General features: G+C 37.7%; 1 protein-coding gene across 2 annotated transcripts in view; it reads right to left on the minus strand.

Moving 5' to 3' along the window:
* Nucleotides 1-18348, minus strand: part of NDC1 (NDC1 transmembrane nucleoporin) — a 47062-nt gene that overhangs the window by 3316 nt on the left and 25398 nt on the right. Inside the window, exons 12-17 of one of the 2 annotated variants that reach the window (XM_006934756.3) lie at nt 17215-17454; nt 16995-17110; nt 14622-14672; nt 12800-12863; nt 11917-12017; nt 2109-2269 (exon numbers count right to left, since the gene is read on the minus strand). In XM_006934756.3, coding sequence (XP_006934818.1) covers nt 2109-2269; nt 11917-12017; nt 12800-12863; nt 14622-14672; nt 16995-17110; nt 17215-17454 — 733 coding nt within the window. Of the gene's footprint in view, nt 1-2108; nt 2270-11916; nt 12018-12799; nt 12864-13656; nt 13840-14621; nt 14673-16994; nt 17111-17214; nt 17455-18348 lie in introns of those variants that run through there. The other variant, XR_002160871.2, reaches the window with a different exon arrangement.

Below are 18348 nucleotides of genomic sequence, written 5' to 3' on the forward strand. Positions count from 1 at the left end.
TCGCCTTATAAATACGCATCTCTGCTTGCTGAAACCAGAGTACTGAAACCAGTTCAGTTAGGGGCAATAGCTAATTTATCAAATGAACCATTTCAAGTACTTTACTGTGTGGACTCCCTCCGGGTGCTAGTGAGGCCAGATAACATACCCATTTCACAGGAGGGTAAACAGTATCACAAAGGTCAGAGATTAGGGGAGACAACTCAGCCTACTGGTTAAGATTATAGACACCATTAAATAGAACACTAGGTCAGAGAGACTGGAGTCTGAATTCTGGTTCTACATAATCGTGGGCAAGTTAAATCATTAGGTAACTTGACTGCAACCACAGATAGTCAATGATGTAACCAGACATAAATCCAAATGTTTTAATTCCAAATCTTTTTTCCCCACCATACCATTCTGTCCTGGACATACAACAGTCTACTGACCTCATCATATATAAAAGATGGCTCTTCTCAGAGAAAAGAAACTAAGGCAGAATTTCAGTGTCATAATTTATCAGTCATGCATCCCCCATTCTTATCTAAAACTATTTCCCCCTTTCTCCCTGCTTTTGCTCTATCATCATATACATATTTCATGTTCCACATTCATCAAGCATCCTCCATGGTGGTTTATATCTCAGAGGCAGTCTATGATATAGGGAGAAATGGTGGGATTTTAAGAGTAAGTAAGACCAGATTTCAGATTCATGTTCTAAACCCAACTAGACTGTGCTATTAGGCAAGTCCTTAATCTCCTTGAGCCTCAGTTTCCATATCTGTACAGTTATGATAACCTCTATACCTCATAGATGCTTTGAGAGAAGGAAATGAAAAAATGTATTTAAAGTGCTAAGTGTATTGTCTAGAACAGTGCTGTCTTGATAAACTTTCTGCAATGACACAAATGTTTTTCTTTTTTAATTTTTTTTTTTTAACGTTTATTTATTTTTGGGACAGAGAGAGACAGAGCATGAACGGGGGAGGGGCAGAGAGAGAGGGAGACACAGAATCGGAAGCAGGCTCCAGGCTCTGAGCCATCAGCCCAGAGCCCGACACGGGGCTCGAACTCACGGACCGCGAGATCGTGACCTGAGCTGAAGTCGACGCTTAACCGACTAAGCCACCCAGGCGCCCCAACAAATGTTTTAGACCTAAGATGTCCAATACAGTAGCCACTAGCCACATGTAGTTACTGGGGACTTAAAATGTGGCCAGTTTGACTGACAAACTGAATTTTTAGTTAATTTAAATTTGAACAGTAATATGGAGTTATCATATTGGAGAGCACAGAGGTAGAAGGCACTCCATAAATTGTGTTTTTTTTTTGTTTTTAAACAAGTGAATAAGCCTCTGAAAAGAGAGAGGATTATCTAGTGCTCTTTACATTGCCACAGAGCCAAGTGTCCCATAAAAACCTGCTGTGCATTGTGGAAACAATGCTGTGCATTGTGGAAGTAAAAGGAAATATACTACTCTTTCTAAAAGTAGGCAGCATGCAGAAGTTCTAAACTACTCATTGACCGCATACAGAAAAAGCAATCTTTTGTGCCTTCTAAAGTTCATTTATAATTGTGATAAACATAGTTTAGTTAATAAACTAGCATCCCTTATCCTGCCGAGCTGGATTATTTCATGAGAAGAAAGCAGTAAACATCAATGAAACTAAATATAAACAGGCTTGGCATTTGTGGTTTTCTTTCTGGTTCTGTTTCCAAAGGTGTCATGATCTGTCATTGTTTTTCTAGCATGATTCACAAAGCACCAAGGACTCATTTATGGAACACTCTGCTCACCTAAAGTCTTAGCTGACTAAGATGTAATATCAGAATTATTTTTAATATGCTTTTCTGGAAAGGTACTCAATTTTTTGCTTTTTATCTCATTAGGATGTTTGCTGCTTTTATAACTTTCTATCCTTTTTTGTCTGTTTGAAAGAAGGCCCCAAAGCTTATATGATAGGCCCAATTTTAAAATATAACGTCGATATCAAAGCTGTTAATTCCCAGTAGGAATCATGAAAGTCACATGTTGAACATGTGAGCCTTTATAATTCTCATACCTGTTCCTCATGGGAACTCCTGAAAGTAGATTATCATCATGGGTTAAAACAGGTAAACTTACTTCAGATGTTCACCAAATGTAGTAGTTATTCGATAGATGGCAGTTTTTAATGATGCTCTAAATGCAAATCTTAATGTTTTATAAGAAGTGTCCACAAGGCTTCCTGAAATCCGAGGTGGTTTACTGGAAGCATGAGGAAGCTTGAAGTACTTGTCAACTGCCTAGATCAAGAAAGAAAGAAGGCACATTAGTTCAGAATATCAATAAAGCCATATTAGTCCAAAGAATCAAGGAGATTTTATTTCAAATAAATTAAGAGAGAGAGATACACACATCATACAGGCATTCTAGAAAACATTTATTTTGGATCGCAGTCAAAAGTTTGAAAGACAATGCAGTGGATGTTTAGCCACTACAGCAGTTAGCAGAGAAAAGTTCAGACCTGCCGTCTGAAGAGGAGCCATTCTGCAATGGTCTTGAAAATGCAAAGCTGGGAAGTGAAATACAGATATCCTACTTTGCTTATGGTGTGTGACAGCTAAGAGTACTTTTATTATAAATCTCAGAAAAAAAAAAAAAAAGACCAAAACTTTATGCTTTACATAAATAAAGTTATTTACTATAAGCTAGCTTATCTTCCTTTCTAGATGATAAAACATCTATGAGCAAGAATAGGTAGAGAGAGAGAGAATCCATAAATGAAAGTGACTTCATTTATACTTGATAGAAAAAGAAATATAGATTTAAGTGTATTTTTTGAAGGCCAAAGGTAAATAATATAATTTTTAAATGATATAACTACATTAAGAAAAGGAAGAACTAAAGATACAGAAGTATAAGTGTATTAAACTATTACAGAAAGATAATACTATAGTGACAAGAAATAATACTTTAAGATTATTGTTCATAGTTATGGAAAGAACCACCAAAAGAACTAAATACAGTTAAAATGATTTCTGCCATCATGTTTTTAATTTCAAGAGCTCTTTTATATCATCTGAGTGATCCCTTTTATTTTAGCATCCTATTTTTGTTTCAAGGATGCAATATCCTCTCCTATTTCTGGGGATTTTGATGATTGTTGTGGTTTTGGTTTTTGGTTTTATAGTTTCTTCCAAGCTACTTTCCCCATCTTTGTTTCTTTGGTCTCTATTTTCTGCATTAGAGACTGTGCTCGGAAATCTAGTGATCCCTGGCTCATGAATGCGAGAGGGACCTCCTAAAAAGCTGACCAAAAGCACTGAATACATAGAGATTACTGACAACAGGCTTCACAAGAGGTGACCTGCATGGATTTTTTAGGGTTGCCCAACTCAGTAACTTTGTTTTTCTTCTTGGATTAGTCAGAGTTCCCAGAGAAGAGTTTTCCAGTACTCTGTCTGGTGGGCCTGTATTCAGGGGAGTATACCCCTATCTATTTAATACAGAAGCCACAAGCGTGTCTGTCGTGTCCACTCACAACTCTGCCAGCCCAGAGAGCCCAGTGCTCTACCCTCTCTAAAGGACAAACCTCAGCTGCTGGAGACGGGGGCACCAGCAGCAGAGAATCTACAGATCTAATTTTCGAACAGCTCTCAGCCATCGTTCTTATTTTGGTACCTATCCCTTCATCCTTAGTTCCAGAGGTACTGGGGGCCTGTCTCATTACCAACTTCAGATTTGCTTCTGGGGTCTGCCAAGTTAGTTATCTCAACCATCTCCTCTCCAGCTTTGAAGACTCTGTTGCTGTTGTCTCCTCTCCTGTTTGTGGATTTATGTCTTTTTAAAAGTCCTTTTACTGTGGTTTAGCAGAGTGTGGGGGAAGGAACAAGATTTAGTGTGTGTGTTCGGTCTGCCATGACAAGTTCAAGTCCAATCATTTATTCTTTCAACAGTAACTTATAAGAGTGTTTCCTGAGACCAGGACATACCTGAAATAATTTTAGGCAGAATGGGAGGTGGTATTCAGTGACGTACCTAAGCAACATTAGATAACACCGAATCATAATGGAAAAGTTACTTCCTTTTCAATTTTCTTGCAAACTTTGATTAACCCTCATTAGACCAGGAAAAATAGCTATCATCATTTACCGCCTGGGTCCAATGGTCCCTTTTTATAATTTAAAGTCACCTTACAAAAAATCTACAGAAGAATGATACCATCAAAATGCAATTATTTTTAAAAATTTTTGACAGCTCATAATTTTGAAGAGAGTTTATCAATTTTCCTTGCACCATAATGGTAAAATATTTTCATTCTTAGGTTTATAAAGAAAAATTCAAATGATGAATCTAGTGAGTTTTTTCATTTCAACATCATCTATTTCTTTCCAATCACCTCTGTATACACCTTTATATCCCTTCAGCATTTATCCACTTATAAGCCATATAAAGTGTAAAATATCACAGAAAATGATGTAAAATCATTGGTGTAAAATATCACAGAAAATGAAAGAATACTGTCACATATACTCTCAACAAAATGGGATGATCCACAGGTTCTTATTATAAAATATTTTGGGACAAAGTCCTTCCTCTTGAATGACTTACTGAATGAGAATATCACATATATTTCCTTTTTCCTTAAAAATACATCATTCTGTCATCAATTCTTGAGTTTGAAAAAATATATCTAGAATATTATCATCTGAAGATTTACGGTTTAAAATTTCTCTTCTATGATCCTCATTAAAATCTAGAGCTGTGCGATCCAATACGGTAACCACTAAGATACATGGAAATGTGGCAGGTTTGAACTGAGATTTGCCTAAGTGAAAAGTACACATCAGATTTTGAGGACTTAGTGTTAAAAAATATATAAAATATCTAAGGGTTCCTGGGTGGCTCAGTCAGTTGAGCGACCAAACTCTTGATTTCGGCTCAGGTCATGATCCCAGGGTCGTAGGCTCAAGCCAAACGTCAGGCTCTGTACTGAGTGTGGAGCCTGCTGAACTCCGCCCCTTTCCCTGACCCGCAAATGCTCTCTCTAAAATAAAAAATAAATACGTATAAAATATCTCCTTAATAATTTTGTATTGATTACATAATAAAATTACATTTTAGATAAACTGTGTTAAATAAAATATATCCTTAAAATTAACCTCACCTGTATTTTTTTAATGTAACTATTAGAAAATGTAAAATTATATTGCATTATATTTCTATCTGACAAAGCTGGTCTAGAGTGCTATTTGCATTCATCTTCTGATTTATCTAAATAATATTGCACATACTGGCAATTTTCTTCCAATTGCCAAAGTGAGTAAAAAAATTTTTTAATTCTGAATTAGCAACTATATTCAATGAAAGTTTTAAAAAAAAAGACTATAAAAACGTATGCCCATATTGCTTATATACTTTTCTTGAAAGATGATGGAATACTATGTGATTCCATCATTCTCCTGTTTCTTATTGGGCTTTTTTACCACAATTGGGAATAAATAATGAGTAATGATGAAATAATTCCTAGGATGCTCAAACAGCAAATCTTGAAATCTTTACATTTCAAGATACCGGAAACATCAAATCACTAAGATTCCAAAATACATCTTGGATTTTATTTATTTACTTATTTATTTTAAATGGTTAGCTTACTTTTCTTTAGACTGCTGATTTTTTTTAAATGTTTATTTACTTTTTCTGAAAGGCAGAGAGAGAGAGAGAGAGAGAAAACGCAAACACACAAGTGGGGGAGAAGCAGAGAGACAGGGAGACTCAGAATCAGAAGCAGGCTCCAGGCTCTGAGCTGTCAGCACACAGCCCTATGTAGGGCTTGAACCCACAAACTGCAAGATCATGACCTGAGCTGAAATCGAACACTTAACCGACTGAGCCACCCAAGCACCCACATCTTAGATTTTAAAGGGGTCTGAAGGGTAAATGCAAAAGAATGAATTTTGTTAAATTGTTTTTTATCTGTTCTCTGAAAGACCTCTAAGAATAAAAGTCATAAAATATCAGCTCTTAAAAAATAAGGAACGACAGACCCTAATGAGATAAGGGTTAAACAAGGGAGGAAAGTCTGGGTTTGGAGCTAATGTGTCCCTAACACATCTTGAATCCTCATTAATCTCTTTCTATGACAAAGGACAAATAGGTTTCAGGTTCAGGGACTTCAGCAAACAACAGTATCTACAGCTAGAGCTTTCAATTATTATCTTTTCTCACTTTGACTGTCTTACCCTTAATACTGAAATCCAAAAAGCCCTGAAAACAAAAACTTTTCTAACTGTTGGTGGCAAAAGCTGACCTGACTTCATCTGGCAGTAAAACCTGACCTGAGCTGACACAGGCTATTTACAGTCTTTATTTACTTAATATGAAGACCCAGATATTTCACTGCAGAAAAGTATTAATGTATCTGATTAAGGGGATTCTGCCTCAGATTCCAATAGGAGTATTTTGTAATCTAGGATATATATACAATGTTATATTTTTAAGATCCAAAAAAATCTGAATTTTGAAATATATCCTAAGGTTTGAGATAAGGAACTGTGCACCTATGTTCTATTTGTAGCAATTCAAGCTAGTTTTCCTTTTACAAAAGTGATATAAAATGTCCTTTTAAGTAAATTTAAGTTAGGGGTACCTGGCTGACTTAGTTGGGAGAGCGTGAGACTCTTGATCTCAGGGTTGTGAGTTCAAGCCCCATGTTAGGTATAGAAATCACTTAAAAATAAAATCCAAATTAATGAATTAATTAAGCTTATAATGAACGACTTAAAATACTAAATAAGTAATAGTTCAGGTGGCAAATAGGACTAAAATTATGGCAATAACATGTGGTAATAAACAATGACAGCAAAAACTATGGAAGTAGTACATGAATAACTTCACTCTAGGAAACACCAGTTTGCAGTATTTAGTGATGTATGCCATAGTTAGAACCGAAGTACTTAATCAGCTGTGAGGTTAAACAAGTATCTATTGAGCACTCATTTTATGCACTACACATGGTTTCTGGCCTGAAGATTGATATTACACAACTGGGATCTCAAATATCCAGTTAAGAATTATCCCAAACAACGAAAAGGGTAAACAGTGAGTAGAGTACACCACTAAACAATATACTCTTCAGTAAAAATGAAAAATCCCCAAAAGGCCTTACATTAGCCCTTATAGAAGCCTGAAAAAGGGCTATACTATGAAAATAGGCACTTTTGGCCCATTTATATTTATATGCACTGTATATGCACAAAAGCCGAATAAAGAGAAAACTCTCGTTGCTCTCCTGTGACTATTTATCTGTCAGTGTCATTAACAAATTCTCCACCGTGCAGAGCTTTGAAAGCGCCTCGTCTCAAGGATCTTACTTACAACCTAGTTAAAATAGAGGTTTATTCCACGAAAGCCAGAGTCCCAAACAAATGGCAAGGAGAACACCAGACTCTGTTAAATGTAATCATGACTACAGAGTTTCTCAACCTCAGCACTACTGACATCTTGGACTGGGTAATACACAGTTGTGGGGGCCGCTTTGCGCATTATGGGCTGTTTAGCAGCATCCCTGGCCTCCACAAAGGATGCCAGTAGCATTCCCCTCTATCTGTGACAATCAAAATGTCTCCAGACATTGCCCAAAGTTTCCTGGGAAACAAAACTGCCCCTGGCAAAAACCACAGCTACAAAATGATACTCTTAGATGATGCTGATAGCTAAATTTACTGATGGCAGTTATTGTGCGCCAGGCACGGAGTTTAACTGCTTTATATATGTTACCTCATTTAAATATAAAATAATTTGCTAACAAAGACACCATGCTGACATCACAAGCATTTCATTTAATGTTCATTTAATTGTTATTTATTGCATACCTGTTTTATGTTCTCTGATCATTCTACATTTCTGTACATTGTGGCACTTATTACAATTGTAGTTAATTATTCATAGATTATCGGTTTTATACTCTGTAAACTAGAGGGCTGGAACCATGTCTGTCTTTCTCTATTCTGTATCTTAGCACATGGTAACTGTTAGATTATTGTCAGGCAATTGATAACTTAGGACACCACTCTAGACTCTGTATACAGATTTTATCTCGAACCCTCATAATAACCCTGCAAGGTACTATTTCTGTTTTAAAGATGAAGACTCTAACCTGACAGATGTTTAATAAATTACCCTTGATCGTTCAGAAAGTACAAGAGCCTGGACTTGAACTGGGCATCTGTCTGACACTATGTCTCTTAGACTGCTTGCTTACAGTAGTGATAGCAATACTTTTTTTTAATCTTGAAAGATGTTTTCTCCTGTACACTGTAAGAATTCTGTCATACAACATGGAAATAATAACGAAGTAATAAAAGCTTACATTTGTTGGATACTTAATATGGGACAGGCATCCTGAGTACTGATCTCATTCATCGTTCACATCCCCATGAGGTAAGTACTACTATTACTATCTCCATTTTCCAGATACAGAAACTGATGTTTAGAGATTACTATTTTCACTGGTTATACAATGCACTCCCCCGCCCCGCCATTTTAAAATTCCTGAAATGGAGATGTATCTTCTAATTAATGATATCTTAGACTCAATGAAATATGGTAAATGTATTTCTAAGGTTGCACAGCTAGGAAGTAGTAGGAGCTAGGACTCAGACACAAGTGGGATTGATTCTAGATCTCGCACTTTGGTCCATCTAACATACTGCCATTCTATCTCAGGAAAGGTTAGGAGATGCATAACCCTCCAAGCCCTCACAGAGGCAAAGGACTAGGAGTCCGAAAGCCTGGTTTTCAAATCTGACTTGACCATTTACTGAGCATAATCTTAAGTCATACCAAAAGATAGTAGCCTTTTTGAGACAGATACAATCATGTACAACAGCCCTTATTCCAACCTTAGTTGTTAAAATTTTATTTTTTTTTTTATTTTATTTTTTTTTTAATATTCTTTTTAACCGTCGACTTAAAAAAAATTTTTTTTTCAACGTTTATTTACTTTTTGGGACAGAGAGAGAGACAGAGCATGAACAGGCGAGGGGCAGAGAGAGAGGGAGACACAGAATCAGAAACAGGCTCCAGGCTCTGAGCCATCAGCCCAAAGCCCGACGCGGGGCTCGAACTCACGGACCGCGAGATCGTGACCTGGCTGAAGTCGGACGCTTAACCGACTGCGCCACCCAGGCGCCCCAGTTGTTAAAATTTTAAAGAAAAATCATTTCTTTGGAATACCACACAAACATTAGGTAGAGCAGCAGAGGATTCTAGAGGAACAAAAAATGAACTGCGACTTATAAAAGAATATTGGTCAAGTGTCTCTGAGCCTTCAAACCCACAGTTCTACACTGCTAATGCCCTGCAAACAGCTCAGGTTCAAGTTCCAGCTCTGCCACCTGAGACTTGTGAGCGAGACCTGAAGCTAGCCTCCCTCATCTCTAAAATAGGCCTGATACCTCCATCCTACTTCCTTCACAAGATAGTTATGAGGACCAAAAAATATAAAAATAATAATAATAATAATAATAATAATAATAATAATGGTATGAGTGAAATTGTATGGTATTTGTCTTTTTCTAACTTATTTCTCTTTTCTTACTTTTTAAGAGAGAGAGTGTGTGAGTGAGCTGGGGAGAGGAGCAGAGAGAGAGGGAGAGAGAATCCCAAGCAGGTACCACACTCAGCATGGAGCCCGATGTGGGGCTCAGTCCCACCACCCTGGAATCATAACCTGAGCTGAAATCAAGAGTCGGACGCTCAACTGACTAAGCCACCCAGGTGCCCCTAATCGACTTATTTCACTTAGCATAATACCCTCTGGATCTATCCATGTTGTTGCAAATAGCAAGATCTCATTCTTCTTTATGGCTGAGTAATATTTCATTGTGTGTGTGTCCCCCCCGCACATCTTCTTTATCCATTCATCTATGGATGGACACACTTGGGTTGCTTCCATTATCTTGGCTGTTGTAAGTAATGCTGCAATAAGCACAGGGGTGCATGTATCTTTCCAAGTTACTGTTTTCATTTTCTGTGAGTAAACACCTGGTAGTGGAATTATTAGATCATAGGGTAGTTCTATTTTTAATTTTTTGAGGAACCTCCATACTGTCTTCCGCAGTTTGTAGCAGTTTGCATTCCCACCAGTAATGCATGAGGGAGGGTTCCTTTTCTCCACATCCGCACCAACACTTACTTCTTGGTGTTTTTTTACTTTAGCCATTCTGATGGGTGTAAGGTTAGGTGTAAGAAACAAACAAAGAAAAAAGAGACAGACAAAAACACCCAGACTCTTAACTGTAGTGAACAAACTGGTGGTTACCAAAGGGGAGATGGGTGGGGGAAGGGTGAAATAGGTGAGGGGGGTTAAAAGTACACTTACCGCATGAGCACTAAGCAACAAACAGAACTGCTGAATCATTATGTTGTACACCTTAAACTAATAACACTGTATGGTAATTATACTTGAATAATAACTATTTTAAATAAAAAATATACTTTAACAACCCCAGAAGTTTGGTAGTTAGAGAATCTAAAACTAAGTCTTCCTAAATGAAACAAAACAAAACATGGTAAGTAATCGCTCTGTAGACTACAAAGCACTGTACTGTTATTGTTATTTTATTGTAAACTACACCGCCCGAGTGATAAAAAACAAACAATGCTATGTGTGTTAAAGATACGCCCACATTAAAAAAAAAAAAAAATTAAAAAAAATTTTTTTTTAATTTAAAAAAAAAAGGGGGTGCCTGGGCGGCTCAGTCGGTTGAGCATCTGACTTCAGCTCAGGTCATGATCTCGTGGTTTGTGAGTTCGAGCTCCATGTCAGGCTCTGTGCTGACAGCTCAGAGCCTGGAACCTGCTTGGGATTCTGTGTCTCCCTCTCTCTCTGCCCCTCCCCTGCTCATGCTGTGTCTCTCTCTCTCTCTGTCAAAAATAAATAAACATTTAAAAAAAAAAAAAATACACGCCCAAATCCTGGGTATCCTACTGTGTTGTCAGGCAAGCCAAATACTAGAAGTTGTGGGGAAATACTAGGAAATGATTTCTTTAGAGAAAGGTATCTGGGAAAAGAGCACAAATAATAAAACTATACACATGTACATACATCTCAAAACACATTCGTGAGAAAGTGGGCACAAAAAGAACTCAAAGGAAAAAAAAAAGAATCATTGGCTCTGATGCCTAAGACTTTGTAACAGGCAAAATAAATTGAGAGTGGAAGAAAAGAACGGCAAAGCATGTTTTCTTCTCGTATTTTACATTCCCTCCCAAGACGTTCTTGCACAGATGCACCAATCGTTCTTTGAGCCTACTTCAACACCACTCCTCCGGAACACCTACTGCACAACCCAGCTCCCACCTGGAAATGCTTTTGGCACTCAGTGTTTGCATCTATCACCTGGCGTACAATGACAATGCCAAGACAGCGTAAAACACACCACCCAACATGAAATGAGGAAAGGAAGCCTATTCAGAAGCAAGAAGCATATGTTTTATCTTTCTGTCTTTAAGTCTAGGACTAAAAAGTCCTACTACTTTGAAACTGTTCACCCAGACTGGCAGCAAGAGATCTGGCCAATAGGTAACATTTATCTGCAAGGATAATTTAACTACAGGTTATTTTTAGTAGCTACAAGATGTGTAAGGATCCAAATTTATATCACTGAACAGAATTCTAATACTCTAAGTAATCTGATTAATACCAGAAGTTTAGTGACTTCCTTTTTCTGTTTCTATAAAATTATTATTTACAAACGAATTAGAAGTTTCTCTTCCTGGTCTCTCTTAGATTAGAATTTCCCATGAGTGAGAACAGTACGACATTTTAACTTCCAACATATGTTTTGTTACTCAATAAATGTGATACGTGAGAAACAAACTGAAAAACCTGGGAGGAAGGGAAAAACATGACCGTCTACCTCCCCGCAACCCACACACTGCCTACCTCTTGCAGCGTCAACAAAGTGTTAAGAATAGCTGGTAGTGTAGTCTGGACAACTCCAAATCTATCTTCGGTGAATGATGCTGCTACTAAGTGAGACAGACCTCAAGAAGAAAAGAGAAAAAAAAATTAGGCAAATCTACTGACGATACATCTATCGAGAAGGGATTAATATCCTGAGTATCTAAAGAACTTGAAATAGAGGAGGAGGGTATTACGCTAGAAAAATGCGCAAAAGATTGGAACATGCACTGAAAAGGTCCTCACTACACCAGTCCTGAAAAAGAGGAGTCTCTACATTCTAGTAGGAAGAAAAGTTTTTAAATGATATTGTTTCTGGTAGTGATGACTGGTAGAAAGAAAACCAAAGCAGGATAAAGGAAAAGAGTGACCGCTATTGAGGGCACTTTCATTAGGGTGCTCAGGAAAGGGCTCTCTGAGGAAGTATTATTTAAGCATTGAGAAGGCAGTATGTAGGAGATAAAAACAAAAAAACAAAAAACAGTTCTTTAACAACTAAATTTTCATATTCAAGCTAAATATGAAATTCAAGTTAAATACGTTAAAATGTTAAATGTTAGGTTAGGTCAACATAAGTTGACAGTTGAAAACAATCTATTAATTGTTGCAGTTTTTTGAAGCAGAAAAAGATAGGTAAGAATCCCAGGCTCAGTTTCTCTGCTTCTATATAAGGAAATTTTCTGCCCAAATTAAAGCACACCTAAGTATCTAAGAAAGAAAAATGATCCATATAAAACAAAGATATAAAAATGTATCTAAAAATTCAAAGACTGATATCAGAGTCTAGAACTGACCTTTCATGGATTATACTTCAGTATTTAACTGATAATGAAAATCAGAATCGTAGTTCACTGAGGTTGCTTACCTTCTAATGCCCAAATATGCATTTGGGCATCTGAAAAAACAGCCTGAATAGATGCCTCTGGGTGCTACAAATACAACAAAAACATTTCAATAAGTTCCCCTGGGCAATAACTCTTATGTCATCTATCAACTACGTAGCTGTAACAGTACAAAATTCACAGCTGGCTCTCAAGAATTAAAATCTGAAATTCTTACACAATATGATTTCACTGCAATAAAGCAGTCTATCACCAACTTATTGTGTGACTCTTGCCCAATCTCTAAATCTCTATGTGTCTCAGTTTCCCACTTAAAATAAGAGTTACATACACTCAACCCACCTCAGATTGGTATACAGATCACCTGAGAGACAATGGTTACAAATGCTCAGAACACCTAATGCTCAGGCGTCAAAACCTCAGAACGCCTAAATACATATTACCCACTCTTAAATTGTCTACCCTTAGCCCCACTCCAAAGAAACACCATCCAACCTTCTTTAATACAGCAAGGTCAAATAGTATGGAGCATTTTAACAAATGCTGGCTTTGGTAATGCCCAACAAAGCCTATTAAATACACCAGCACGTTACATTTTTCAACATCCAACGGCAGTGTCTACAACTCCTCATCTTAAAAGAGATCCACTTGCAAAATCAAAATCAAAAGTAGACGTTCACTTCCAAGGGAAAAGGAGATCTCGTTCAGCATCTGCTCTGCCACTTACTGGCTATATGCCCTTAGACTAGCTACTTGACCCCCCCCCCCCACCCCCCTGAGCCTCAGGTTTCCTTATCTGTAAAATGAGGACAGAAAGACATCTGACAGGAATGCTGTTAGAATTAAATGAGGGAACTTAAGAGAAAAGAACATGGCATACATAAGACACAAAGGTGAGTTCTCTTCCCATCCTTCTGAAGTAAAACTTCGGACAACCCCTCTTCCTCTTGGTGGAAGACAGGACACCTTCCTCGGGGGGGCTGATAGTTTTCCCAAAGCTCTAATGGAGAGCCTGAGGTAGATTCTTTTTGGTAAAGGTAATTGCTAGTTGGGTGGATCTTCCCTGCCACCAAAGCGAGAAAAAAGTTTCAAGCACTTGAAATGATTCTTTTCTTGTGTGTGCCTATGTTCCATCAGAGTTACTCAGATCTCTCTCCCCACAGAATGAAAATGAATAACGTATGCCAGTGCAAACTTTTCACTTTAACAAAGTACAACATTAGCTAATACTGCAGTATCTTCAGAATGAAAGAAGTTAGATTTAAATAGCTTACACAAAACAAAAATTCTTTCCCCTACATATGGGCAGAAGTTTTGCTTATCAAAGGATTAACATGCAACAGCTGTAGTCAGTGAAACAGGATCGACTCTTTCGCTTCTGCAATTCAGAGTTACTCTCCTGCGGCAGCTGGGCGGCGGACGGACAAGGTGGAACGTCATTTCATTTGTGGCCTGAATCACAACTTTTTATCCCACGCAAGCGTAACATGTATAATCTAATCCAGTCATCTCTCTTCTGAATACCAAACTGGCCACAAAGATTTTGGCAGGACAATGAGCCATGAAGGATCGCCATGGATTTGATCACTCCGCAGGAAGAGGCTGACTATGAGCACAAAGCTGTCCTCAGCCAGGAGACTCGGGAGGCCAACTGCAGTCAAGCCTCGGGAAGCCACTGAGGTGAGGTGGGGGTCTAGGGCAACTACTAACATGGAGGTTTAGCAGAGCACTACGCCAAGCTTCCTAGGATCGAACTAAATATTTAGAAGTCAAATCTAGTCTGGTACTTCACTTCGTTTCATTTCCTCTCCCCCCATTCCCAATGCTGTAACTACATATTCTTACCTTACTGAAAAAATACATTATCAGCACCCGTTTTGATAAGAAATTCTTAACCTGAGTTGGAAAGAAGGAAGAATTAACACATGTAAGTTTTCAGATCTATTCAAACATAATGTTAACACATCCCCAGTTTCTCCCTGACACTACATTAAATGAAACACTTCATATCTTACAGAGAATAGTTATAGTAAACCACATAAGTAAACACCTTCATATTATAAACTGGAAAACGAAGATGGGCCATCTCACCTAAACTGCATTCTCAAGTACACATGTCTAACCCCACAATAAAAGGAATCTGGATTGGTTCTGGTGATATTTTCTTACTCATTTCTTGAAAACTGTCTTGCCCTTTAACTTCTTAATGCCAAAAAAGAGTGTTTCCTTCGACAACAACAAAAAAAATCTTAAGACATGAAATGGTTTTCTATTAGTTGATATTTACATGGGAAACAATTTTCTTAGTATTAAGCTCAAAGCTATATACCCCAACTGACTTGAAAGGGAATTCACGATACGGTGGTACTTACGACAGGTAGGGCAAATGGGATCCTGAAGTTTGTATAATGCCTACAGTCCCTCTCTATTAATCAATCATTCCGTCAAAATAGATGTTACTCCTCTCATCTTAAAATATAAAACCCTTCCTTGACCCCTCAACTCCTTCCCGCTATTAATTACCCCATTTCTCTGTACCACTTATAGGAAAACTCCTTGAAAGATCCAGCTTTTCTTGTGGCCGGCAATTCCTCCCATCTCTCCTGGACCCATCCAATCAGGCATTCATCCCCAAGGCTCCACCCAATAGCTGGACAAGGACTCAATGACCTCCACATTTCTAGCACAATAGTTCATTCAATAGTGTGGATCTCAGGCTACATATCGGCAGCAGGTGGCATTTACTTCCCCTTTTCTTGGTTTTCTTCTCACCTCAATAGTTACTTGGTCTCCTTTGCTATTCCTCCTCATCTCTCAGACCTCTTTAGTCATTGCAGAGTCTGGTTTTTACATGTCTTTTCTTCTGTATCCACTCCCAAAGCATTTTTTCATGGGAGTCTCATGGTTTTAAATACTGTCTATATTCTGATGACTTCCAAATTTGTATTTCTAGCCCAGAACTTACCCCTACACTTTGGATATACGTCTCAGTTCTTACTCAGTATTTTCAATTGGTTGTCTAATAAATACCTCAAAATGGACGTAAATAAAATTCATAATTTCCCTACCTCATCTCTACCAAATCTCTTCAAATCAGTTAAATTTACTCCATAAATTGTAACTACATTACTTCAGATCCTCAAGCCAAAAACTTGAAAGTCAACACTGTCTCTTTCACACACAACCAAACAGTAAGCAAATCCTATCCCACCTACTTTCAAAATACATCCAGACCTTGATCACATCTAACATCTCCACCACAAGTACCCTGATCACAGATACCATCCTCTCCCACTACGTTACTTCAACAGCTTTACAACTGTCTCTCTGCTTCTACTCCTGCCATCTGAGAACATAGTCTCAACACAACAGCTAAAGCAGCACTTTCAAAATGTAAGGTTACATCACGTCATTCTTGTGGACAAAATCATCCTGTGGCTTTCCATCTCACTCAGAGAAAATGTCAGTTTTCACAATAACTAATGTGCCTGATGAGCTCTGGGTGCCTGCTGCCTCTCCGACTTCATCACCACCTCCTAGTGTCCATGCTGTTCCTCACACAAATCAAGCACACCCCCACCTGAGGACCTTTGCATTTGTCTGTTCACTGCCTTTCCTTCAAGGTCTCTAATCAAGTATCAACTTATCAAGGAGACTTCCTTTAATGGCTCTATTTTCCTATACAGCACTTAAGACATCAAATTTCTTCCCCTTTAAGACACATATTTTTCATATTTTGAGTATAACATATTGGGACACGTCTTAACAATTGACAGCATGTCATGGCAACTTTTTTTCTTAATAGCATATGAAATAACTCTCACAATACTTTTTTTTTTTTTTTTATTCAGAGAGACATGGTTTAATACATTTGCTTGCTCATCTATTTCCCCTCACTAGAATATAAACATATGGTCAGGGACTTTTGTTTGCTGTTTTCCCAGTGCCTAAAACCACACCCAGCATATATAAAGAACTTTGTAAATATTCATTAAACGAAAGAATTCACAGATCAAAGGCATTGTATTAGTCTCAGTCATATGAAATTACAATTTATATAGCTCAAAGCCCGTCAAATACTGGCAATTTCATTTGGGTCAACTTAATACATGAAGCATCAAAAAAAGTCCTATTTATCCCTGATGGGTTACTCTTGTGAGATTCCTGATGCTCTCAATGTTATGTGCAAATATAAATCCTATAACCATATCATCCTACCTGTTCACGTTTATTCTGAATCCATGAATAAATCATGCTAGGCTGTCTTGCTGTCTTACCCTCCGCACCAACACAGGTAGATGGAGAAGGATTAGAAAATTCAGGCATTTGCTGATCTAAATAAAAAAACAAAAAACAAAACAAAATCAAGAAAGTGAAAACTTAGGATATCAGATTCTCTACAACTATGACATTTCAAACTTTAGAAAACAATCCTCACCAGAAGTCCATAATCTTGGCCCTCTTCTTATCAGCTGAGAACTCTGAGGTGACCCATAGCAGGTATTTACATCAAAAATTCCAGCCATCCGATTCACTACACTAGAACCAAATGGGGTTCCGAGGGGACTTGCCACATCAGGAGTAGACAATTTTGAGGAAAACAGTGACGTCTTAACTAATGGTGGCACTGACGGCCGAGGCATCTGGCTAGATCTCAGGGTCTGAAAAGCAGTTTCTTCTGTAAAAGAACAGAGCCAGTGCTGAACAGGCAGCCTGAACAAATTTTACACATCTCAGTTTTTGGGTTAATGCATTTACCCAAAGTTCAGTAGCTTGTTTCCATGTATGTTTACACTCTCAACATCCAGCTTTTACGACAGCAACTCAGCGACCACTCACGGGGGTGTTCTACATCTTCGGTCAGACTGGTGCAGCTTCCCTTGTTTTCTACCCCCAGAGAAGATCTTCACCTTCAAGGTCAGTTTCTCTAAACCTACGCTATTTTGAACGAACCTATCAATTTCTATTTTATTTTTAAATGGCAACAATCTCAGTTACTGCGCTAGAATGTGTCCAATGTTACTGCAAGCTCCTACTACAGCTATTACTTGGCTAAAACAAATTTGTATTGTGAAATGTACTGATAAATGCACACTTACCCATTTTCCACAGAATTTTTTCAAGTTAACAGAAGTCACACCAGAGATGAATTTGCCCAGGGTTATCTACAAATATGATCTATAAACACTTTCTTCAAAATTCATCTTATAATCACCAATTTATAAATTCCGTTGTACAAAAACAAAGGAATATTTTTCCAGCCACTCCAGTGCAAGGCACAAAGACAAATAGATTACATTGGTGTTCTAGCTTCTTAATAAAACCACCATAAAACATCAAACATTTAAAGTGCCAAACTTTTTTGAATGACTTTTTTAAGGTTAGTGCTAATTGGAAATATTTGAAGAATCAATTTAAAAATTGAGACTGGGGTTTTTAAGTTCTACAAAATGTGAAATACTGACTGAGCAATGGGATGTGACAACAATTTAAAATAATGAATAATTCCTATTTGGTCACCCCCATGATTCCCTCCTAACCTGGGACTGCACTGATCTAACATGCTAATTTG

The sequence above is a fragment of the Felis catus genome, chromosome C1 (genome assembly GCF_018350175.1).
Source record: "Felis catus isolate Fca126 chromosome C1, F.catus_Fca126_mat1.0, whole genome shotgun sequence".
In the NCBI taxonomy this organism is placed as follows: Eukaryota; Metazoa; Chordata; class Mammalia; order Carnivora; family Felidae; genus Felis; species Felis catus.